The following is a 27,070-nucleotide window of genomic DNA, read 5'->3' as shown; positions in this document are numbered from 1 at the left end:
AAGCCAGTGTGAGGCACAGAGATGCAGGCACCACGCATGGCGGGCTGTTCAGTTCACACCAGGGCCTCTCTAGTTTTGTGTGCGACAGCCAGCTCTAGCATTCAGAAATGCCTTCTTCAGCTGCATTAAAAAAAGTCCCCCATTGTCAGCAGGCTGAACTTTAGTTAAATCAGTCTAAATTAGCCCATTTGTCACCAACTGTTGTAGAACATCTGTCACTTGGAAATAGAGATCCCTGTAGTTTCAGGTGGAAATTTGCAGTTTGGGCTATCTGTTTTGTTCCTGTAATGTGCTGAATGCTGAATTTACAGAAACAGAAATAGCTTTGGCTTGAAAATGTGAGTTTCCTAGTGCCACAGTAACAGCAGTGTCTGGAAGAAGAAAGTTTCTGACAGATCTTGCCTAGGAGGACAAGGTCAACAAACAGCAGCCTCAGGGAAAGGTGTTACACTATGGATTTTATAAGAACAAGTTTTACAAGTTTTACAGATGTTTCCCATTGTTTATTTTATAAACATCATAAACATTGGCCATTATTAGCACTAATATGTCTTATTAAAATTCCTTGCAAACTTGCTGCGAACAGATGGGTGATGTTTTTCCTTTACACATGCATATGCCTAAGATTGCTAGGCATGGAGATTCTGAAATGAGTCTCCCTTTTTCAAAGGAAGTGATCTGTATTTGAATTGATCTGAGGAATGATTTTCATGCATCTTTTTCCATTGTTGTTCCACAGTCCTGCATAATTGGTTACAATATGTCAGTTGCTTTATGAAGAAGAATTTGAAAATACAAGATGTCCAGAATAGGTGTGTGTGGCCTATTAAATTCTGCAGAGTGACAAAACCCACTTCTGCTCTTTTTCAGTGAGGATCCAAAAGTCTAGTGTAATGCTGCAGCTGTGTGGCCATTTGACATAAATATTACTGTATTTTAAAAATACCATGTGGCAGTCCTCTCTCATGAACTAGGTCAGATGTCAGCTTGGAGCTGACCATTCTAGGCCTTCTTTGCAGTCAGAAGAGAAAAATAAGAATCTCCATGGAATGAGTCATCAAACTGACCTCATGGTGCTCTTCCAGTGAGATGAATCATCCCTTGGATATGCCATTTTTTCTCTGCTGCCCATAGAGGATTCACAGGGGGCCTAGCTCTGAAGCAGATGTCCCACTTTTTACGTGCCCTGTTCAGAGCAGATTAATCCCACTTACTGTGTACAGCGTAGATGCAGACGGCTGTAGCATCAGGGAAGAACTCAGAGTTAGATAAAAATGCCAGCAATGAATGTTATGGGGAGTGAAAAAGAAATAAGACTGGCTTCAGGTGCACTCACCTGGAACATACACACTCACACACATACACACACTCTGTCTTAGTGGGTCTCTGTAGAAAATACTTTCTTATTAATGAGGATTACTGTGACCAGAACATTTCATCTTATGGCACAACTACTAAAGAAGTACAGGCATTGAAATCCCTGCTACAAATTTGTGCCTTGAGGTATTTAGGAGATTACTGAGCAGATTACCCCTAAAAATTTGGGTCAATTTCTCAACACGTGAATTAATTACCTGATCAAGGAACTTGTGCCAGGATAATCTGTGAAATAAAGTGTATTACTGTTGTCACATCACAAATTTATAGCACCTGATTTAAGTGCTACAGGGAGTCTTAGCCTTGGTATGGTGCTTCTTCAGTTATTTAAGGGATAAAGAGAGAAAAATGTCCACTTCCTTCTTTTTATTAAATTACTTGATTTTTCTATATTTCAATTTGTGCTTAAAGTACGGATTGTTTTCAAGGACTTTGGATAGCTCTGTCTTTATGGTCTGACATCTACTTTACTTCCACATCTTAGATACATGTAACACTGCCCCCTGATTTTCCATTAATCTGTGTTGTGTTTCCTCCCAAACCACTTAACAGCCTAAGGTTCACAGATGTTGACTGTCATGTTTAAGGAAAATGGAGGCCCTAGAGATATCCCTTTTGGGGTGTTGGTGGTTTTTAGACTACATCAAAGCTGCAATTACCTCCTCTGACTCTATTCTCCATGCACTGTGAACTTTGTCTACCTCTTACTGAGTTTTCAGACTATTAAATGCAGTCTCCCTTGACTGACAAAAATACCTATAGGTCAATAAAAATTCCATATTCAAAAATTAATTTGATATCTAGAGTAAGACACACAAGGTGGTGGAAGTGTCCCAGTATACAATTCACAGGTTACACACACGATGTAATGAAGAGACGTACCCCATGACTGGTTACTGAGCAGACTATGACATTCCATCGTTTTTGTCCATTTTACTAATGAATTAATGGACTTAGTGGACTCTGAAACCAGTTCCCCATCAGAGACTGTGAATCAGTCTCTTGTGTACCTGTGGGGGAACAGTGGGAGTGTGGTTTTTATCATGGAGCCCCCTGGCCAGATTTTATGACATAGAATCATAGAATCAGTAAGGTCGGAAAAGACCTCCAAGATCATTTGAGCCCAGCCCTTGAATGGATACCACCATGCCAACCAAACCATAGCACTAAGGGCCATGTCCAGTCATTTCTTAAACACTTCCAGGGATGGTGCCTTTACCACCACCCTGGGCAGCCTCTTCCGGTGGTTAACCACCCTTTCAGTGAAAAAATTCTTCCTGATGTCCAGGATGAACATGAAGAAGGGGGAATGGCTTTAAACTGAAAGGGAACCAGTTTAGATTAGATATCAGGAAGAAACTTTCTGTGAGAATGGTGAGACACTGGAAGAGGTTGCCTAGAGAAGCTGTGGATACCCCACTCCTGGAATTGTTCAAGGCCAGGCTGGATGGAGCTTTGAGCAAGCTGGTCTAGTGGACAATGTCTCTGCCCATGGCAGGAGGTTGAAGCCAGATGATCTTTAAGATCCATTCCAAGCTGAGCCATTGTATGATTCTATGGATTATGGTTTACCTGCTTTGCCTGTGGCTAAGCATCTTCAGACCTTATTTGTGAAACAGGAAGTAAAGTTAGATTCAACTCTGAGCTGATTCAGTAGGCCTGTCCATTTAGGAAGAATCAAAGGTTTGAGGCTGTGTGTCATGTGCCCCTTTTTGAGAATCATACAATTGTCACATTGAGTTTTCTTTCCACTAAAGGACTCCAGAGGTATATTTGATTACATTGACTTTTTATCAAATAGGTGGTAGGTACCTGATGCAAATTACATCCCCCCGTCCAAAAAAAAAAAAAAAAAAATTGTAGTTAAATAGTTCTGAAGGGAAAAGCATTCTCAGTAGACTGAATAAAATTCGTCTCCTTTCTGGTTTCTTCATTTTCATTCTCTGATCTCCCTGGATATGATTTAATCTGTTTTAACATTATCAGTGCCTTCACAGACAGAATCTGCATTTTTTTTTAATATTAAAAAAGTAAGAAAAATGTTACAAATCCTTTTTGAGCTCACTTCAAAAAGATGATTGGCATCAGTTTTGTTTTTCTCTTTACAGGTTCATTTCAGAAGTTGCTCTCTTGCTTTAGAAAACATAGAATATACATTGATATAATGGTGATTGCTAAAATCACTGTCTCATCTGATTTGCTTTAAATTCCATACTTCATTACTTTCTCCCAAAAATCCTTCCATTTTTACTATTCTCATAGTACTAAAAATTAAGCCAGTTTCATTACAGATATTGAAAACATGCTGGTTAAAATTCTCTTAACAGTCAGATCTTTTATATACAATCATGCTTTCCAAAGTATTCTGTGAATTGCTCCACATTAATAACAACTTTTAAAAGGATTTTCCTGCTCTTTAATTGTCCAGCCTTACAGTCTTTCTTTCCTTTGCCACTGACTAATTCAAAAATATGAGCTTACTTTATGTGCAATTTTTAGGTCATCATTAAGCTCTTTGTGAAAGAGATTGAGTCATATAATGTGTTTTTACAGCACAGCCCAGTTCTCAGCTGGTGTCATAGAATGCCATTATAATACAAAAACATTAATCATTCATGTCATTAGTTGCCACTATTACTTTCTACCTTGATGCATTTCTAAAAAAGAAAAAAAAAATAAGTAGAAAATAACCTCTACAATCCATCCAGTTCCTTTTGTTAGCTCATTTAGTGAGTGTGCTCTTGGCTTGTTTCTATACTGATAATTTGTCCAGTAAAGCTCAGCTGGATCTCTTTATTCTTTTTTCAGTTGTCCTATCTATGGGATTTTGTATCTCATGCACACATGTTCCCAAAAACATTTCTATAGAAGATGCTGTGGCAGGGGCAGAGAACAGAGATGAAAAACTCCATTTTTATTTTACCTTGCATTCTTGTACTTCCTCCCTTTCTTTTGGCAGTATAACCTTTTGTGGTTGCAATTTGTAGTGTTTCGCATAGCTCATTCTTCTGTGTTTTATTCTCTTTGAATTTCTGCATTCCTTCTATTGTCTGTAGCTTTCACTCCACCTAAAGTCAATATGAATCTTGATATTGATTTAAGCATGGCCAGAATTTCAACAGAAGCTCTTCTGTTACTTTTAAGGGATTTTGTTTTATAATGTAGTCCATTAAATATGCATGGTGTTTTGCAGAAAAATAAAAGCACTGCCTTCCAAGAGATTTCAGTCTATTTTGACAACTCATGCCACTTGCCTGGAATCTGCATTTCTCCTAGATGATGACACCAGGTTCAAGGCAAAGAAGCATGTGCTTTAGCCACATGGAAATCTGTGCTTGGCTTTGATTTGCCTTGCTGAATAGAGACAAGGTTAAGGGCCTGATGCGTCACAGAACTGAGCTGTAAATGTTCTGTGGAAATAAAGGATGAGGGAAGAGTCATTAGGCAAGGAAGAAAGATGGAGGTTTCACCCAAAAGGATGAGTTGGCTGTGCATACCATGTGGTCTGCACATCTAAAGCTGTTCAGACTGCTTAAAAATGATTGAATAAACCTTATAATTATGAATAATCCTATGCAACTATGAATGATTGAAATACTTGTTCCCTTCAGTGTGCACTAGTCATGCTTCATGTCAAATCAATGGATTTGTTACAAATTATTTAGTTTGTGATGATGACAGAGATGTTATGGGGCAAGTAAAATGTTTTGGAAAGGGATAGACTATGTGGGAGATAAAGATGGACATGCACAGAAGGAACAAAAGTACAGAAGGAAGAAGTCATGGCAGGCAAGGGAACATAAGGTATAGCAACAAAGGAGAAGTAAATTTTACACCTAAAGTGTGTGAGACAATTTTTTGGTTTGATTGCCAGAAGAGGCTATGGCATTAAAACCTCCTCATCCACATCTTTATCCTTTTCCTTCAACAAAAGGAATCATATTATGCCCCAAACAAATATAGCCCTCCTGATCTCCCTAGGAACACTTTAATCTGCAAGATTCTTGCATAATTATTACTTCACTTAACAGGACAAATGTTTAGTCACATTTATGTTGTTCCTACATTGCCGAGTTCCTTGGGAGTTCTCTTTTTAGCCAGATTTATTAAAAATGGTAGTTCCCACTTCTGCTATTTTTACATCTGGGAACTGAAAAGAAAGGTGTGCCTAACAAGAAAAGAAAGAACAGCTAATTACTGTAGTACTTTGGGCATGGTTTGCAATCTTGTCAAGCCAATGAAGAAAGCAGGATTCACTTCATCTTCCTTTGAGTTGGAGGGGGAAAGTTGAGGTTTTTCTGGTTTTGTTTTTTTTTCTGGTTGTCAACACAAGGTCTATAAAGTCCATTCAGTAAAGTAAGATGGTGGCGTTGAAAGAGCAGGTACTGTACATTTGTACTTGCCCTACTGTGTTGTGCTGGTCTGATGTCAGGCTCCTGTGTGTTGAGAAATGACGTGAAGGTGAATGGTCTTGTTGAGTCCGAGTGATTTATCACATGGCACGGCGCCAACTCTTGTGGTTACACTAAGCTGTCAGTTTCTCTGTTGTAAATTAAACCATGGTTTCACAACCTAGAAGATTTTCAAAGCTTAAATTGTAGACAGATTTTCCAGCAATGCCTTGCAGGGAAAACTGGGCTATCTTTAATTAAATTGATTTTGTTGGGGTTTTTTTTATTATTTCAAAGTTTAGCAGGGAGCATTCTATTTCTAGAACTATCAATTGCTGATATACATACCTCAGACAAATTACTGCACAGGTTTCAGTATGAATCCTATAAATTGGGCACTTTTAGTATCCCCATAATGCTCCTTCTTTCACTGTTCCCCACTGGGTTTCTTAGCTGAAAGAAGGAGGAAGAAAAACAACGGCTGCTGACACAGGATTTTGATATTCTTACAAGACATGGGGTTATAGTAAGTGTTGTGGTATAAGTACTTTTTTTTTCTTTGTCTACGTGGAAGGATCTCTTTATTGTATTAGAAAGAAGTATTTCTTCCTGCATCACCCATGTATAGACCACTGACATTCACTCAGCCTCTTAACCCATACAAACAAATAGACTAGGACCACTCTGAGTCAGATGGAACAGGAAGAGGGACCAAGCATGAACCCACACATGTGCTCTGCTCTTCTCAAATGCTAGTCAAGGGGAAACGTAGAAATAATTTAGACAGAGGACATTCTTTCTAGTATTCAGATAGGTGAGATAGGGTAGATGGAAGAGGAAAACATCCTTCTTCCTCTGATAAGTCGTGTAATTGCTCTCTTCACTGCTGAGACCTCTGTACCAGGATGAGACCAGAAAAGGTGAGACTGCTAGAAAGGGATGACCCCCCTGACTCTGTCTGCAGGGTTAAAAAAAGCTGAGTGTGTACAGTATACTGTTTGTCTGTTAGAAAGTTGATGCTCTGGGTCAGCTAGTATTTTCCTACAAAATGTGGTACAGTTTAGAGTTTGATACAGGCCAAGTAGTTTCCCAGGAAAACATCTTTTTGGGAAGAGAGAAATGCTGCTGCTGCAGGGACGACACTCAGCATGTTGTGCACGTGGTTTCAGGGAACAAGAATGGTCCCTGGCAGTTTTTGATGGCTAGTACAGATGTAGTTATTGGTAGGAGGGCAGGTTGAGGAATGACATCCTTGCAATCTGACCACCCACACAGCAAAATTATTTGGGAGATAAATCACTGTAGGCACCATTCTCTCAGTCTGTCCAAAAAGGTGGAATTTGGGGGTGTAATAGTGAAGTCCTATGGTTGTCTCCTTTATCATGTTATTCTTAAGGAACCTACAGGCATCTGGGCAGCATGCAGACCAAATTTGTCTGATAGAGCTGCAGATAACTGTGGATTTTAAAAAGTGTTTTTAAAAAACACAGACAAACAGAAAACCTGAACAAAACCAAAAACAAAGTGAAACAGCTAAGGTATTTATTTGTGGCAGGTGAGATATTTTTGCATAGCTGTCAAAACCTGTATCTTCATTATACAGTCTATAATGGCCTTTGTTTATGTATCCAGCTGTGGTCTACTTTACTTTAAGACTCATCCCTTGCATTATCTGCAGTCTTCCCCAGGGTGATATTTCCAACTCTTACGTTTTCCTCTGCTAGTCAAAGGCAATCACATCTGTTTCTCCGTCTGTGGCATGAGAATTGAGTAACAGGGAGAGGCTGCAGGTTTTCAGCTCTAAAAGGGAGAAAGGCAAATTCTTTTTTGAAAGTAAACAGTACCGTAACCAAAAGAATGAGTGTTTGGCTGAAATTAATTAAAATAATACATTTTTCATTACTCTGCAATCTGTCTACCATTTCTCTTACTAATGTCATATGTCATTTACGTATTCAAGTTTTAGCCTTGGACTTAATGCTAAGTTCTGTTCAGTTCATTACCAAACGCCTTTCAGGACTGTTGCCAAAAGTATTCTCTTCCCTATCCAAAACTGACCTGGAGACTAATTCATTCACTACAGCATCCAGCCTTGACTACTGTAATTCCTTGGTTTGCTGGGCTTGGAGCCAAATCGATTGGCAGACTGCAGCTTAGTCAGAATTCAGCAACAGGGCTTCTGACCCAAACCACGCCAACTCTATATCCTCCCTGTGCTGCGACTCTATATTTGAAAAGTGTGTTATACATTTACTGTAACAGTTTCCTTTACACTGTAATTTTATGGGTGGAATTTTTCTTTTACCCTTCATGTCAACTGTTGCACTCTTACAGAATTTTTCGGTGCTAAATTGCTGTATATTCTACTCTGACACTTGCAGTAATTTAGTGCAAAGCCATTTTCATCCTGTGTCCTTAATTGGTGGAATTTAGAGTAAAGTTCTACATGAAATCCGATTCTTTCATCTGCCAGCCAGGGCTTTTGTTTTTATTCTAGCACATTTTTTTTGTTTCCATTTTGTTTCTTTTTTTTCTATTATAAATTATATATGTTATAATATATAGTATAAAATAATATGCATGGCAGTTTATAATGCAATAAGCAAAGGAAAATTGAGTACTTCTTAACTCCTGAACCCAGAGGTAAATTTCAGCCTTCACTCAATCATGTATTTAAAACTGACTCCTTGATAAATGTAATGCAGGGTGAAAGTGTTCTCTCTACCTCTTAATCTGCAGACGAGGCTACACTTTGGTTCTCATTCAGTTTTGTTTTTCTTTGGTAGTACAGTTTTCAAATATCCTGTATCAAATATTTTCTTGCTCTGGAGAGGGATTTTTGCTGTTTTTCTGGGTTTTTGCTCTTTTGCTGTTTTTTCTAGAGTTGTTTTTACATTTATACTTGATAGCAATACTTTTTCCAGGTAGCATTCCTTATGGCAGCAGAAACCAAGGCTTAAACTTTCTATTAATGTACTTACTGTGAGCTGGCACCTCTAATAAAATGTATTGTAGTTACATTACCTTTGTTAAACAATGGCATTTGCATATCACTCTAGGCTTAGTTGTGTGGGTCTTTCTAGCTATTTATAACACAGCAGAAACACAATTAGCTAATAATCCTTTGTCCAAAGCACGCCACTTAAATTAGCAGCCACAGAATAAGTCTTTAGGAAAGATGCAATAACTTACATCCTGTAAGTTATATTGATGGGAAAAACATGACATGTTATGGACCCTTCCAGAACAATGTGTTTTTTTAAATCCTAATTTAGTAAGGAAACAGCTTTGCATATGGTCAATGAAAATTTGATATAGCATAGAACTCACTAACAGATGTTTGACAATGAATATTTCATGTTACTTAATAATTCTACTTACCAGTCACAGTTGACACTACAGAGCATTCTGGAGTTCAAGGTGCCCTAGAGAGATAGATATGACCTGTTATATAGTTTTGGAAATTTCTTCCTGGAGATCAGAAAATAATCTGAAAACCATGGTCAGCAGTGAGACTCAGATTATGGAGATATCAGCCCAAAATCTGGGGCCTCTCTTAGGCCAAGTTTTACCCAGACATAAGTTAACTGGGGAATTAACATGAGTGAACTGGGGAATTTCTCAGCTAATATGGGCCTTTCATGGCTTCTCCTTAGGGGTCAATCTACCATTCCTATGGGCTGTGGTCTGCTGGATCATTTACCCATACAAATCCGATCCTGATCAGGAATGGGTACATCAGGTTTTGTCTTCCAATTCCCCAGAGCCACAAACATTATGCCAGCTTTAGGCTTCCAAGGTATCTATGGGAAAACAAATGAATCTTGGTGCAACAAGAACAAATGTGGCAGAGCAGGTTTACACTAAATTGCCATCTCATAGCACAAGAATGCAGGATTTTGATGCACTACTTCCCTGTACTGTCAAACCAATACCTTGGCTGCTGTTTAGTTCTAATATCTTGGAGACCTTTTATGCTGGAATTTGCAGAGCTTCGTAGCCTAGATTGCTGTGTATATTGAAATTGCTATACAGACATTGACACTTTCTTTGAATAGAGCACTGGCATGTTGGTCCTTGATATATACTAATTTAGTATTCTCCTCTACATTTTCCCTTTTATTATCCCTTGATGCCTGTTTCATAAAGTTTCTTTAAATGCCTTGATTTTTAGTATGTCATACTCATACTATCCTACCTCTTCTTACTTTTTAATTCCAACAAGTTAGGTAAGTGAAGAAGATCCTCTTAATATTCACTTTGTCTACTGCAGTTATACAAGAAGAAGCTGTGGCATCTTCCTAGCTTGTGTTTCCATTGAGAAAAGTTTCTGAAATGATCAGATAATGACTTTTGATAAATCTTAGCACCTGTTCACATAATGGAAATTAAACACTTTAAAGTTCAAATGTTTTTCAAAATTCAGATGATCTTATTAATACTTATTAGGGGAAAATGGCAAACCAGCTCTTCCTCGTATCTTTGTGAATCTTTTCTACGTGAATTTCCACTTGCAAACTGAAAACAGATTGTTAATTAAGCAGAATTTTCTGAGCACCTGGTCGTCAACAGAACGACAGTAATTAAATTCTAGCCTCAATTTCTATACACATAATAATAGAGTGCTTTACCATTTTCATTCTTTTCAAATTAATTGAAAAAATATATGAAACATTATTTCCTTGATACATCCACTCTTCAGTCTAAGCAAGTTCTAATGGGCTGAAATTATCACATCTACCTTTAAAAGTTGAATGCATTGCAAATGAATAAGATCATCACAATAGGTCTGAGGCACTTCCTTTATTGTAAACTACCTACATGGATTCATTTTAAAAGAAACTGAACTACAGTTATTTTCTGTGACTTTAGAAGGTAATTAATCATTCTTGAAAGAAAAACTTCCACTGAAAATGTTGTAATCTTCTGGAATCTAAAAGCATAGAAGAGAAGGAATATGCTTAAATGAGAGATTAACTTCCCATTCTAGAGGTGAAAGATTCTGCTTTAGTAGGTGAGCTCACTGTTTTAGGAAGGATAGGTTGCTATGTATAATAAGATCCTCTACATCTCCGACTTTAGGGAAGAATGAGAGAAGCTCTAGATCATCAAGGTAACAGACCAGGGCAGAGGGTGTTACAGCACTCCCACCACCGCTTTTCAGTGAGAGGAGCAAGAAGTGATGCAAGCTGCAACTTGATAAAGAAAAGACATTGTTTCCACCCAGGAATCTAAATAGAAAGATAGGAAAGAACCTTGTCAAAGAGTTGAAGCATTTTTCAGTTTGACTTCATAGGCTGGCACAGCTGCTTATTCAGTAGAACAGCTGAGGTTGTTTGTAGAAAATCTGGGTTTGTTGGTGTTTTCTTCAGTTAATTGTTCTGGGATCAAGTTGGCTTACATCTTGGCCAAATCATTTTTAGGCAGGTCGCTGTTGTGGAAGGATAATTTTGCTAGTAACTGAAGAGAAAGAAAAGAGTGTTGAGAGGAAAGCTTCCTCAACTGAGATGAACAAATGGCTAAAAACTTGAGGATCTTAATGATCCTAAATAACTGATCTAAATATTGACCTTTGGCTTCAGAAAAAATTCATTAGAGTTGAATGAGGAAAGCCCATTTCACAACTGTTCTTCATCTTATATGGAAGAAAAAAGTGTCCATGTAAGTAACCATACATAGGCCGTGGAGACAGCACTGATCTACCACAGGTGAGCCATTTGATATCGAATAGAGGAGAAGCAGCAGCTGTGGCCACAGAGTGCAGGATTGATGTACGGTTTAGCCTTTCCCACCTGCTGACAAGCTCCCATTATCAGGTAGTCACCCTTCAAAGCAGAGCCTGCCAGCCCTCCACACTTCCGTTCATGCAGCCTGCTTGTCTGCACGCTGCTGCCGCAGGGGAACGCGTGTCAGGTGGATGTCTTGAGGTTATTTCTGTGGTCACACACCTATTGCACACACCCAAAGGCATGTGCCAGCACAGGGAGTGGTAGCAGACATCACAGGGAAGCAGCTGCATGCCTGGCTCTTGGTGCATAGTTAAGAGTTGTGTATACTAAAGTTATGGAGACAGACTTGAAGGGAGACATCTCCAACATTGATGCAATGTAAGTACAAAAGACACGTCATTGGATGGATATTGATGATGTTGTTTCAGTAATGACATCATCCATAGACTCCTAGTGTCTTTGCTTTGCTTCTCTATAGTGATCACAACATAAATTGCTTGTCTTGTTTGACTTCCTTGTTCACCAAAGTTGAGCAGATTGTCGCCGTTTTCAACGCTTCTACCAGACAAAAAGCTTGGGACCATTTCTCGAAGGCCCAGCGAAAGAACATAGACATTTGGCGAAAGCATTCTGAGGTTGGTGATTTTATTTTTACTTTCTATCCATCATCTCACAGCTGGATTGACACAGAACGAGTGTGATTGTAGCTGGACATAGTGTATTTGGCAATATTTACAGCTACCGTTTCAGCTGTTAATCAATTGGCCGTTTACAGTCTCGTCTACAGTATGAATTGCTCCCATTGCTCTCATTATGGTAATAGTCATTAAATAGCATGAAGACAGGGAGCAATGTGTTTTTATTTTTCACGCAAAATTTGGGAAATCATTAGAAGATTATGTTTGCTATCTAAAATAATGAACTGAAGTAGTGAAATTCGGAACAATATTTTCAAATAAGGAATTTAGGAGTCATCGTGATCTGTTTTTAAAAGAAGAATTCTGTGGCAAGGATTTTTTTTTCTTCCATCTTATGGTCATTATAAGATGACATTGAATGAAAATAAAATAAAAAAATTTCTTTCCTAAATAATGACTTAAGAATATTAAGTCCATAACTGTGACCTATTCCTTCCCATTTGTTCTATGTTTATCTTTAAAAAAGTAGATACATCGCTTGTGTTGGTTCTAAGTATTATGCTTGCAAAGAAACCAGTATAAATGTAATCATACAACCACACAGAGTTAGCAATGTGGGACCATGCATGTGTGACTGTCATAAGCATGAGCAGAGGAAATGGGATTCTAACTCACCTTGCTGTGTGTGGCAGCAAAGGAAGTGCTAGACCTCATCCTGTGTTTTGGTCATCCAGCTTTCGATTTTAATTCAGTATATACGCTATGAGCCTGTATTTTAAAAGTAAGTACCGCTGTCTTTGTTTTCTTTCTTCTTCCTTTTTTTTTTTCTAAATTTTAATATGAGCAATTTACATAAACTTGGTTTACTGTCATGTGGTACAGTGTGTTGATTGTTACTATCACAGTCCTCTAAATGATTTTTCTCTGTCTCAGAATAAAAACTTTAGAAGGTAAGGTGCACTTATTTAATTATTTTGTAGTACACTTGTAAAATAAGTGTTGTACACTTAGTTTGAGAAACACTGAAGTGCTGTGATATAAATCATTTGGATAACATTTTAAGTGTCCATTAACTAATGCTAAATTACAGTTGAATACCAATGGCACTAAATGTAACATCCACATGAATACCAAATGAATACTTTATTATCAGTGCTATTATGGTGAATACAAAATTACTTCAATAATGGGACACTTAAAATAAAATGTTAGCATAATTTATTGGTACAAACTGTATTTTGCATTTTGTTCACAAATATTTCATATACATAGTGGATAATGCCTTTGTTCAATTGAAAGTTGGGAAGTTGGGAATTGATGTTTGTCTTATCTTTTAGAGAAATATGAAAATATCATTTGCTAATAGATTATTTTAATTATATTAAGATCATCCCTTCTTAAACTAACATTCTGTAAGGGGATGTGGTGTGTCATTCATTTGCTGGTTTCTAAGTATTTAATAAACTGAAATGTATAAGAGTTGGACTTTCCAGAAATGTTAATTCTCTACTAATTTTTTTCAAAAATTGCTGCCTTTTGTTTTTCTGAAAGGAGGACAACTAAAACAATTCAAAATTATGTAAAGCATCTAGTTAAACCAATATATTTTGGCAATGCCTGTTTTTCAGATCTAAAATGTGATGGAAATAAACCAAATAGTATATTTGATTTCAATTGTATCTTCTAATCATGGTATTATCTGCTGATTTGTTTAATTACTTGATCACCTTCCAGTTTTTTTCCTGAATTTAGAAGAGCTTTGCTAGAAACCCAAGGCAAAGAAAAGACCTGTACACATAAACATTCTGCATAGAAAATTATTGACTTTGCTGATAATGTAGACACTGATGCATCAAGGACATTTGTCCACTAATGAGGGAGTAAATGTAAGCGGATGTCTGCTCATGAATGCAGTGTTCTTCTCCAGGAAAATGTGCAGGTGGCCTTTTCCAATCGAGCATTCATAAATGTCTTGCCAGTGTCTTCCAGAGTCACTTCTGATTTTATTAGACACTGGTTTAAAATTTAGCCTTTTAAAAACATTTTTTTTTTTTTTTTAAATTTGAAATCATTCCCCTGTAAAACACCCACTAATTAGATTCCTTGCCTTTGCTGGGATTAATGAGTACAGGTACATTTTTCAGAATATTTGAGATCTGCCGATGAACCAAGGTTACAGCTCAAGAGAAACGCCTTCCCTTTTTTTCACGCAGCCCGTCTCTGACAGACTATTGTTAATTGCACAGAGCTGTTGTCGGACTCCTCAATGCTGTCTCCTCCTTCCACACGACTCTCCCTTGTTTCAAAGACTTCAAACCACCTCTTTGGGAATTAAGCTCTTTGTTGGCAGAAAAATTAGCTGTCTGCGGGTGGACAAAGCCTACACTAATCACAGTGCAGCATCCCCATGTTACACCTGACAGGATTATTAGGACAAAATAGAGTCCTCTCAATCTTCTCAGTGCTGCCATTAAAAAGGCAGCCGCTACACCCGCGCCAGCCTTTCTACCCAGAACAAAGACTGTCTAGACTCCCACAAAGCCCGCGTGCCTGCTGATCCTTTTCCTGGTGACATGTGCAGGGGCTGCCTGCCTGCCCTTGCAGCGGTCACCTGGAGACCGAGCTGTCCCTGCTGCTGCTCATTTTGGATCAAGATGCAAAGATTTCCAGGCCAGCGTTGTGGGACTGGGTCTTTTAAATCCAAGGCAGTAGGCAGTCTGTGCATAGGGACAGAGGGTGAGATTCCTTTGACCAGCATGAGGCACTTACAAATACACAGCTCTTCATCTGCATTGTCTCCTCTCAGCTCCCTTTGCAGTCAGAGACAGAACGATGCACTTTTAGGGTGTTGATATACAATATACAAGACAATATACAATGTGCAATACAACTTTGTGTGTTGGAGACACCTACATTTGGCCAAATGAATCATACCCCGAAGTGGTAGAGAGAAGCAAGAATTAGCTATCCCTTAAGCAGGCTGACAATCTCTTTATCAGTCTGCTTTATACAGCAGTTTTAATTATTATCCCTGATGTTAAAATACTCTCCTATTTTTAGCAGACCTAAAGATCACTCAATGGGGAAAGTCACTTTTTCTCTTGTTTTCCCTGAGTGTTACCATTGATAAACTCAGTTCTTTCACAGGAAGAATTCCCTGTGCTACTGTTTTTATAAATATTCATACACAAATATATATGATTACAATGATAAATGATGTATAATTAAAATCAGATCAGTATTAAAAACAGATACTAAATAATGCATAATGACTTTATGGAAGTTAATGCTGACAAAAGGTAATTTTGGATTTTAGGAGCTCCGAAACGCTCACAGTGAACAGCTCATGGGAATCCGCCGGGAAGAGGAGATGGAAATGTCCGATGATGACAGTGGTGACAATCCCAGTAAAAAGCTGAGAGTAGATGATTCAGGTAAATATGTGCAAGTGTTGTTTTATTAACAGCAAACAAAAACTTACATATGAGAAGTGACATGTTAATACCCGATTATATAAGACAGTATCTTATTTTAAACCCTTATAAATTAGTTATTTGAATGATGCAAGCTGTTTCTAGGAGATGTCTGTCACCTGCTGTGTTCTATAATGATGAAAATTCTCCAGTTCTGCCCTTTGCTGGAAGCATTATGTTTCCTAACTGCACTCTCCACAGCTTTGCATGGCAGCATTTAATTACGTGGTAGAAACAATATTTTATTGTGGGACCAGTTCAATTTATGCTTTGGTCAGTATTCTCTGAGATGTACCTTTCTTTGCAACAAGCACATAAAAATCTCTAATCTCGATAAGAAATAACATTTTAACTGTGGGGCTTTTATGGTTGCATACTGCCTTTCTAAGGGTAGCTATTTCACAGTATGGTACTGCATTCTGCATGAATTAGACACTCATTAGATGGCTATCATGAGTCCAAGAACAAGGGTAGATGCAATGTGAATAAGAAAAGCAGCTTTTTCAGCCTTCTGCAAATACTCTGCTATCCAGGACGGACATCAAGAGGTGGCTCAGAAGCTGCCAGTTACTAACTGGTAACATGATCTGGATGTATGCTTTGGTCTCTTTCTTGGCATTGGCTAATCATTTGTGAGTTGCTAAGAAGGATTTGCTTGTTTAGACACTCATATAAAGAATGAAATTTTCAGGAGCTGAAGCCAAAGCATGACTAGAAACTTCCAGGCAGCAGTGAACTTTCAGAAAAATGAAAAAGGAAGGAATAATATGGAAATAAACTGTAAGTCTTCATTAGGGTAAACCTGATCTAGTCCTTTTCATACAGGCACCATAGTAAGAAAGGAAAGAATTTCATCCATTCAATGATTTCAAGTCTTGGTATGCCAGTCAAAAGGTATGAATTCAAATTTACAGACAGAAGAACTCTTTGGCTCCTTCTGTGACAAGATACTGTGAGGTTGAAGGTCCCCAGAAGTACAGACCAAAGGAAGGAGTCATTCTAGCAAAGAAATATTTACTGTGACCTCTCTCTTGAGGGGAGATTTGATATTTTTCCTGGAAGAAAAATACAACAACAAAACCCCTTAAGGGCAGCCTTAAATTTTGCTGGGCTAATTTTATGGATTTGTATTTTCTAGATGCCATTAACAGAGTGTTTGAAGCTGAAACAGTGGGATCTTGCAGACCCTGAACTGCTAGAAATCAGCAGTTTTTATGACTAACCATTTTACATTGACTGTGTCCACTCTCATGCAGAAAAGTCATTAGAACTAACAACAGGAAGGTAGAGAGAGAAATACATATAGCCTGCATGCCAGAAGAGGAGCAGGAATGTTTTGAACTGTAGTACTTACCAATTCTGCCAGGTTTAACATATGCATGCTTAGGGCAGAGCTGTGAAGGTCATTCATTTTGTAGCACCACAGATAGGAAAGCATGTTTGGTTTTCATGCATGAAAAAAGACATTACTGTCAAAAGTTTTGATGTCTGAGATTTCTACAGCGTTCTATCCCAAACAATTTCAGGTTATTTGTGTTGTTACAATGTACGCACTTGAGCAAACCCAGTACTGTGTTGCATTCTAAATCAAAATTTAACAATATGAATCGACTTGAGTACGTGTCCATCATTGTTTGTTGTACCATTCATCATCCTCTTAAACTTAGTGAAGTTGATCCATCCTGCTGCATACATAGTCATCCAGTTCTCAAATTAATGTTATGGCTTTTTTCTTTCAACACCACACTCTCAGCTAAAGCAAGTGCATTTGGTTCGTCTGTCAATGACAATAGAAGGAACCTGGAATTAAACCAAAAGAGCTATTGGATATGAAACACTGGTAAATTAAAATAAACTGAAAAAGGAGTTTTTTTGATTATTGCTCTTAGGTACAGAAATGTGATTCTTCTTTCCTCCTTCTGCCATTTTTTTAAATTACAATTTATGTTAGCTGCCTTCACTTTATGTTTTTTTTCTCTCTCTTTCTAAGTACGTCATTCCAGAACCATCACTTGGTCTCTCTGGAGTGGCTATCTGTATTCACAGTAACCTTTGTTGTATGAAGCATGTCTTTTAAAGAGTCTTTTGTCACCAGGAAACCATCTTGCACAGTAAGAAAACATTGTCACTTTCATGATTTTTAAACCCTTTTCTTAAAAATTTTGTCTAAGTACTTAACCTTGGGAAGAGCAAGACTTGAATAACATGAGGATATTGTGCCTCTTCAATTTAAGGCCAGCGTGCACACATAAAGTTTTAAAAGTCTAAATCCAAAAGCAGCTGAAGCAATGAGACATGATGAATTGATTTGGAGAGTTCCAGAGCTCTGGACTGTGTGTCCTGCCATTCCAACAATTTTCTTGAGGACATTATTTTTCAGCCTGCCCTTTTTGACTTTTTGAGCAAGACTGCTGGGACGTTATGACCCTAAAGCTATAATAAGTGACAGAGATTCCCTCAGGCTTCAACACCTGCGTCAGGTCTTTTTTTCAATGGTTCACCTGGTTAAGTCACTGCTAGTACAAGAAGGCTTAATTAATTCAACAATTTAGAATGGGTTCTAAGACCTCATTCTGTCTTGGTAAGCATAGTTTCAGGAGCCTCCCAGCATAATTTCTTCTTTCCTGGAAGAAAACACACTGAGCACATCAGATCTTCTCACAGCTAGATAGTTAGAATGAAAACTTTCCTCTAGGATATCTGAAGATAAACCCATTAAACACCCTGAGAAAAAGAGGATGGATTCCAGCCCCAGCATTTGAAAACATACTGCAACACATCTAAGCTCTGAGAAGAAATAACTTCAGTGCTTGAATGCTTGTCCAGATTTGCTGAACTTGGTGTTTCAGAGTGTTGTGGTATTACCTAGCTGTCAACTAAGTATGACTCAGCTGCCTGCTCACTCCCCCAGCCCAGTGCAGTGGGGAGCAGAATGAGAAAAAAAAGTAGCAAGTTGTGGGCTTCATAATTGAACAAAATATAGTGATGATGATCATCATAGGTAATAATAGTAGTAGTAGTGGTAGTAGTAGTAATGATGATAATGAAAAGGAGAGAGAGATGGAAATAAAATCCAAGAGAAAGAAGTGATGCACAATTGCCCACCACCCTCTGACTGATGCCCACATTGTCCTCAGCATTAATCTACCCCTCCTGGCCAACTCTCCCAGTTTACATACTGAGCATACTTGCAGCTCTGTGGTGTAGACCACCACTGGCTACTCTGGGTCATCTGTCACAGCCATGCTCCCTCCAGGCTTCTTGTGCACCTCCTCACTAGTGGAGCATGAGGAGCTGACAAGCCCTTGGTTTAGAGAAAGCACTATTTAGCAGCAACTAAAATATCAGTATATTACCAACAATCTTCTCATACTAAATCCAAAACACAGCTTCTACAAAGAAAATTGACTCTATCCCAGCTGCAAGCAGGACACAGAGGAATGTTACAAGTAGCTGACACCCTAGCACACAATAACATCTGGGGGTGAAGAAGCTGTTACTAAGAACAGTTTGCATTTTTTTCAAGTCATGCTACATATCAAGTCATGCAGGAGATCAAATCATGGTGCATGTTAGAAACTGACCTTTGGGAAAATTTGGTCTCACAACAATCAGAAGAGGTCTACAGGGACTTGTTGCAAAGTGTGTCCCTCCATTCTAGATGTAAATCCTCTTCTTTCATCTGCAAATTTTGCTCCTGCTAGCTATTCATGGACTTGACTTATTGATATCAGTGATTCAGTGGCAGAGCTGGAATGAGAACCGGCATCTAAAATCTCCTAAACTTGTCTTCCATCCCCTAGTTGGCATTGCAGGCCTGGGCCACTTCTTCCTGCACATAGACCTGCTAATCCAGGTGTTTTACAGGTCATTCTCCCCAGGCTCAGTCAGTACCCTACTCTATTCTGCAAGCTGAATCTTCAAGGAAACTACTTGTTTGTTATGTTGGAGATCATCTCAAAGTGCCACAAGGATAGCCTGAAAACCCCCTAGGGTAGCCAATAAGTTGGTTCAACTGTCACATGTGCCTGGTTTATAGGAAATTCTCCCAGATTCACAGACTAAAAGTCTAATAGCCTGAATGTGGACAGTCCATCTCACAGAAGAGTATAAGTCCTTGTGAAACTCAGTATTTGAAAATCCCACCCTGGTCCACACAGCATAAAACAGGCTTTGGGATATTGTTTACAAATCTGTCTTGAAAGTTGCAAGCCTGGCAAGTCTTCAAGGAAAGCCTGAAATAACACCAAAGTGATCTGCATCATGCTTATTCATCTTTTCTCTGCAATTGAATCCTCTTTTTTCTTTCTCTAAGGCTTTTGTGAACACAGTGATACACACATGGAACGGAAACTGTGGTTTATAGGTGGATTAAACTGGTAGGAAAGCTTTATATTGCTTGTTAAAAATGAATAGAAATCACCAAGCCCCAGCTGCATGGGGCTGAGCTTTGGTTTTCCTTTGTTTCCAACTGAACAAGTGTCACAGCAACTCTCATGTCAGATCTTCTCCTTTTTCCTCCTGATCTCAGAGATCAGATAATTCTCCCTTCCTTTCTTGTAAGACTAACCTTTTGGTTTTATGGGAGATTTTGTTTCAAACAAAAGTCTGATTTATTTTTCTGTCATTACTCTCTGTCCCATAGCTTTTTGGCATCAGATTTTATTGGGATTTAATGAACCCATAATTGTCCTTTTAAACAATTATTGATAAACATAATGAAAAATAACAAAATGTATTTACTTCAGAAATTAATGGGCTAGCATTGCTTTTTATTCCTTAAATAAAGCGGTACCATTTCAAAGCCATAAGTGGCTGGTATCATAAGCAGCCCTGCAGTGATAAACAAGTGAGCCCTGTCAACAGACACCACCAACCTGGTTTTAGAAGTATTCTCAAAGAAAAGAATGTATTTAAAATGTGAGGCTCTGAATTGTCACTGTAGTGGCACAGTCCCCTCTCTGGCCAGAGAAGACAGCTGAACAACCCTTTTGAGCTCTCTGAGCAGAGTAACTTCCCTTCGAATCGAAATGCTCTGAGCACAGCAGACAATCAGCTTTGCTCCCTGGAACCATCAGGGGTGATCACTAGAAAGCAGCACAAGATGATTACTTCCTCTGTGCTGGGAAAAGTCTGCTCTAGTGTCTTTCACAGCATGCCAGTTCAGAGCTGTTATCATCAGGCAGGCTCCAATTGCGTGCCATAAAATGCATTCCATTTTTCCCACAGCTTTTACAGAAATAGGCTGGTGTTCAGGACACATGTAGGCAAGGGCCTAATTTTACACCCCTGGTCTTAAGTCCATTTGCCTCTAATAATGCTTCTTGTGCAGGTGAATTTAGCAGAAAGGTCTTGGTGAATTGGGGCTGAATGTAGTTCCCTGGGGAATAAAGGCAGCCTTGTCCTGTCCCAGGTACTGGGCCAATTCCCCTAGGTCATGTACAACACATAGGCTGTGGGATGGAGGTCTCTGCTGGTCCTGTGAATGCAGCAGTGAAGGGGTTAATCTAACTCCCAAATTTTGGAGGAAACAGGCACTTCAAAGGCATTTGCCCAATATGGGGTGTAGGACAATGTCCTGTTTACTATGAAACAAGTCTGTTGTGTTTTGATGCTTTTTCACTGCCAGAAGTACTGTTATCTAGATTACAATTTATCAGGTTTTCTGGGTATTTTATACTGATAAGGTTTTATGCAGGATCATTACATATGAGAATAGATTTAATCCTGTTTTTAGTAAGCTTTAAGGACACTGAGGGATTATTTATGTAATAAGATGCAAAGTTGCTATGGAAAACGCTATAGCAACCTAACATCTTCACAAAACCAAGCAGCCACTTGTGACAGCAGTCTAAATTTACATTTATTTTAGTGTTATTTTATTGACATTCTTAGTGTCTCCTTTTGACAGCATGTTAAAATATGTTTTGCATTCATGCTAGAACAAAATTAACAGCATGTTGTTGGAATGAAGATGATGGTTATAATTCTTGGAGATAATTTTAGCATATTTCATTTTGTGTAAATAGCATTAAAATAATAGCGAAAAGAAGCTCAGGTGCATCCTTTCTATTTGTAATTGAGAAAACAATGTACATTGAAAGTAATATTTTACAAGTCAGTGAAAACTAAACTGCTTTTATTTTCTTCATATTGGAATGAAAATATTTTTAAGAAAAAAAAATGATTTTGTTATTAGAATTTATTTCAAATCCTATATCTTTTATTATTACTTTCCCAATTCAGGATACGGGCTATAATTTTTCATTAGGTTTCATAAAACAGGACATCATTTCCAACATGTAAACTTACAGTTTGATAGGGGATTGCCCTATTTAAATGGGACTTTTCTAAAACATAGGATAAAAATATACATTGCCCCTTAGGAGGTTAAATAAAAAGGGAAAGAATAAACAAACACAAAGTGATGAAACAGTCTGAACTCTGTCCTCTGCTCATTGCACTTAATAATGAAACTCACATTGAATTGAATGGGAGCAGAAGCAAGCTCTGTATATTGATTTTTTCCATCCCCCTCCATTAAGAGTCCTGAAGTGTGGCTATAACATTGTTGAAGTGGGATGTTGGCAGCAAAATCAGTAAAAGACAATATTAGAACATATGCTGTTTTCAGCTTCCTCACAATCTGATATAGCTTGTATTAGCATTCTTCTCCAAATTACATTTCATGCTTTCTATAAAGTGACCTTCCTTACAGTGCCCTCTCCAATATAAAACTTCTGTACATTTTCTTTCATATTTAGCCTTCAATAGAATGAGCCCTATTTTTAACAGTGAAGGTGGTTGATTCTGAACAGAGTACAAAGGACAGATTCCTTCAAGAGTGGCTTCAGCCTAAATGTTATTTCTGACCTCCAATGAAAGATCATTTCTATTACTGTTTAAACTGAGATCTAGGGGTTACATTTTCTTAATCACGCTGCCCTTATTGCCCTGTTTTTAGAAGCCCTTCTCACCCTGGCATATTAGAGAAAGTTGCAGATTTGCTTGAGGTGGAGATTTAGATGCCTTCTTACCTGCCACTATTTCCAAGAATCATCAACCATTGCTAACATGTCAGAGGAGATAATGATGAGAAAGCAGAATCTTTCTGATGTCAGTACAAACTCCTAAGCTCATAATTGCAGGTTTGGGGAGCGTTCTTGTGTCATGAGACATGCAAGGGTGGCTGAAGTTTCCAAAGCATTAAAAGCTTCCTTCTCAAAGCATGAATCTTCTACTTTCTCACGTGTCCAGCCGACTGGCAGTCTGTGGTGTGGTTTTGTGCCAGGAGATAAAAACACACCTAGAAGAGTTCCTGCTTGAAGCTGTGGGGCTACAGAAATCCCCAAAATACTGCTAGTTTACTTTGGTGAATGAATCTCAGATTCAGAGGAGTTTCATGACGTCCTGCTCTTATTTTGGATAAAGGCCATCTCAAGAAAATAAGATTCTTACTAATGACAAATATCCATAGTATAGCATTTTTATGACGAGTATATTGTGGGATTTGATTCATAAATTTGAAAGCCAAGTGGATTCAAAGCTGCTTGAAGGTGAGTGATCTTCTTTTAGTCTTATTTGGATTCAGATTCTTGGCAGAGAGAAGAGAAGACAAAGAACTGTCCTCTAGGATGTGAAATGACAGACTGAAGAGTTAGATACTGCCCCATTTTATTCCAGTTCTCTGGTAGTTCCAGCAGGTGACTCCTTGAACACCAGCATACAGAAAAGTGTTTTGTTTTGTTGGTGGTGGTTTTTGGTTTTGTTTTCTTTTTAAGTTAGGATTTTTTACTGAGTTTTTTATTGTTTTTCTGCCTTTCAGTGGGCAAAATATTTTGCAACCTTTGTTTTCTTTATACAGCCCTCCAAATGTTCGATGCATTGCAAGTTTTATCGGGTGCAAGAACTATGCAAGCATTTAGAGCACCTGGATCCAGTGATTGCTGGGCTGCTTCTACAACAGCCAAGTGCCCACCTCACGTGTCAACCAGGTCCCTCTCTGGAGGTACTTGGGTGGTTGCTAGTTCCTAACACCACTTTGTTCATTGCTTCTTTGTCATGTGTCAGATACAGACTATCCTCCTTCTTCAATTTATCTGGAGACTAGTGAGCATTTTTAACAGTCAAGGAAGAACATGATAAAAAGCAATAACTCTCTCTATGTTGTTCTGAGATAGTCATCTGTCTCATAATGTTTTGTTGAAAGATTTTGAGATGTCTGTAAAACCTTGATCTTACAAGCTGCTCCCTGCTGGTTGGACTCTATGCACTCACGTTCTGCTCAACACCCGCAGATAAAATGTCCTAAGTCATGGCTTACTCACAAAATCTGTTACAAGGACTATTTCACACTTAGCTCTTCAAAGCTACACACTCTGCAAATTTCAATAAAATTTCTGTTTCTGAAAGTCCTGGAAGTACCTAACTAAGCCCCATAGAACACAGTTATCTGCAAGTTTGCAATACGTTTAATTTTCAGAAGCTGAGAAAATACCTGCTAAACATGTTAAATTGTGGAAAAGCACAGAGGCCTCTATTTGCATATACTGAATATTCTGGAAGCAAAAGGAGGGGAGGAAAGGAGGTTTGGGCTTTTCAGCTCTTCTAAACACCCTTCCATTCACATAAGGAATAAATTGCTCAAGAAATTGTCCCTGAATGTGAGGGTCAAAAATTACAAGCTTCATGTCATCATTTGCTTATGCCTTCTAAGGCATAAAGGGGTAAAAATGTATTCTCATTTAAAATCCATTTTTATCTAAGGCAAAAGTAACTGAGCAAGTATTTCAGTATTATGCATGATTTTAAAAGAAAAATTAACTCAGCCCTCTAATCCACTACAAGGTCAGAGAGATAGCTGGATAAATGCCCTCCTGCAATTCAAGGTGCAATCGAATTTTTTTCAGAAGTGGTTTATCCTCACATTTATAGAAAGCACTTTACATTTGTGAACAAAATTTGTCTATTATAAATCAGACCAATTCAAATCACCACAGTCATTCAAACCACTCAGATCAGCTCTTTCTTCCTTAATGAATGTGACAAATTGAGGGATTCACATGCACACTGTCAAGTTTGTTTCAAAGTAGCAATGGCATTTTCTTCATAAATCCTACAGATTTTTTTTTTTCAAGTTCTCGCAGTGGTGCTGAGCCTGAATGCAGCTACTAGTTCAAATGCCAGCAGCCATGTGTCTGTAAATGCCAGTGCTGATTAAGTCTGAATAAAAATATAAGAGGCACTTTGACTCCTAAGAAGTAACCATCAGTGACCCACCTACATGGAGGTTTACCTGTGTACAATAATCCTTGAATACCTGAAGTGATTTATGCATCACATGTGCATGCACTCATACAATACCTTTGTGCAATATGTATCAGGTTATGTAACATATATGAAACATTCAGCATTCATCAGCATCTCTTCTGCTATGCAGAGTTCAAATGGCTATGCCCTCAGCTGGAAAGCACCAGTAGAACAAGCAGTGTTTTTCATTGCTGGTGTGGGAGTCAGTCATCAGTACCATGGGATATTTCCCCTGTAACCAGCGCTTTTCTTATTTTCTTCATTCCTTCACCCTCAAGACTAGAATCGCCTCTGCTCATTTTTAGTATTACATGAATACAGTTATTTTTAAAGTGTTGATTAGAGGAAAGAGCCACTTCTTTGCTAGCATCTTTAAAGAACAGTATCTGTAAAACTCTTGTAACAGTCCTTCTTCTCATTTAGGAAAAAAAAGTAGAACCTCTAAAAGAGATTTATTATTTGATTGATCATATTTAACTGAGGTAGCAGTTACTGGTGAACACAATGTTTAAAAAATTCACCTCATCAGAAACCAAATACACTAATAAGAAGTTAAGTGGCTTTTTGAGAATTTTGAAAATACCTGAGAACTGCTACTATTTTTGATCAAAGTTATACTGCTATGATGGCTTTCTTCCTAACCAACTCAATTCAAGTCCACCATCAGAGATGTCTGTGCAGAGCTACATCTTATCTTTCCTGTCTCCCCTTATACATATGCCAAGTCAGCTGGTATCAGTGCATATCATGGCTGGTGGTAGGAGAAATGCAACCCAAAAAGTAGAGGAAGAAAGGGCCCTTTGCTTTAAAGAGGTGACCTGCAGAAAGTGGTCTCAATGGGCCAGATTAACTAGCAACTGTCAAAATATCATTTAGAAGCTGTGCAAGGTTCCTGTTCTCCAAAGAGCTGCTGTCAAGTAAAATAAACCTAAAATGTGTCAGGCTTTGATATTATTGTAAGAACATGGTCTCTTCCAAATTCCAAATATTCATTTCAGTAATATGATGTGACATCTTTGTAGGAAAAGTCCAAAATGCTTAATGCTGCAATTTACCTGGGACAGATCTGGGTAACAGGGGACTAGAGAATGTAGTGCAAAATAAGTATGAGTGAGGGAAGAGAGAAACATCTGACCATGTCAGGCAAGTGGGAATTACAAATGAGCAAATAGATGGACTCATTCATTTAGAGCTGAAGATGAGCTGAACAGAACCAGTGCAAAGGTAAAAGAGAGAAGGGTACAAAAAGAGGGGTAGGAAGATTGGCTTAAAGTGGGAAATGAGTCTTGCATCTTTGCAACCCTTGCATCACTGCTCAAGTGGGTTTTCTGCAGCCATAAGGTCCAAATCAATTATCCCAAATGACCACTGGAGTCAATGATCACTTGTAAGACTGTACCAAGTAATCTACATCTTTATTCCTTGGACTGGCTAAAACAGCTAGATTAAGTGGTCTTGTTAGTGTTTTTAATTGAAACTCAGTTTGTGAGAGCATGATTAAAATGGAAGAGCCAGTACTGATCCACAATCTAGAAAGTTTGGAAGCCACTACTCCAGAAACTTAAACCACAGGTGTTCAGTTAATGATCTCTCTAGGCCTTTAAATAAATTGTTAGATATCATGGGACTCATCATAACACCACTGGAGTTGGCAGAGCTGTTCTCTGGGGCATTCTTAGTCCCCTGCAGAGTCAGCATTTGTCTACGTTTTTTTTTTTCTTAGTCCCATCTGGACAGTAGTAGGTCCTCCCTTTCCCTGCACCTTCTCTGGTATTTGCAAAGAGATGTGCTTTATTATACAATAAGCCTTCATAAATTACTGGTGAGCCACAGGTGTCATAAACCTAGGAAAGAGCAGTGATGTTGCTGATGTCTGCTAAGCAGGGAGAAATTTTGTTTCTTTTTGAAAAGAAGATTTTGTTTGTTTTCAAAGAGAAACACTTTCATTTCTCAAATGTGAAGAGGTCTTTCTTGAATGGGATGGATAAAATTGAAATTAATACACTCATAGAATCATTGTATGGCTAGTGTTGGAAGGGGCCTTATATATCATCTAGTTCCAACCTTTCATGAATCTATAATCTTCATTTCTTCCCTTCCCTTCCCTTCCCTTCCCTTCCCTTCCCTTCCCTTCCCTTCCCTTCCCTTCCCTT

General features: G+C 38.3%; 1 protein-coding gene across 5 annotated transcripts in view; it reads left to right on the top strand.

Moving 5' to 3' along the window:
- ENOX1 (ecto-NOX disulfide-thiol exchanger 1) overlaps nt 1-27,070 on the top strand; it is a 350,391-nt gene that overhangs the window by 273,791 nt on the left and 49,530 nt on the right. For all 5 annotated transcript variants that reach the window (XM_019007902.2, XM_019007903.2, XM_015637165.3 and 2 more), the window contains 2 exons: nt 12,026-12,132; nt 15,452-15,569. In XM_019007902.2, the coding sequence (XP_018863447.1) occupies nt 12,026-12,132; nt 15,452-15,569 (225 nt within the window). The remainder of the gene's footprint in view (nt 1-12,025; nt 12,133-15,451; nt 15,570-27,070) is intronic.

The sequence above is a fragment of the Parus major genome, chromosome 1 (genome assembly GCF_001522545.3).
Source record: "Parus major isolate Abel chromosome 1, Parus_major1.1, whole genome shotgun sequence".
In the NCBI taxonomy this organism is placed as follows: domain Eukaryota; kingdom Metazoa; phylum Chordata; class Aves; order Passeriformes; family Paridae; genus Parus; species Parus major.
This window is presented reverse-complemented; position numbering and strand designations above follow the sequence as displayed.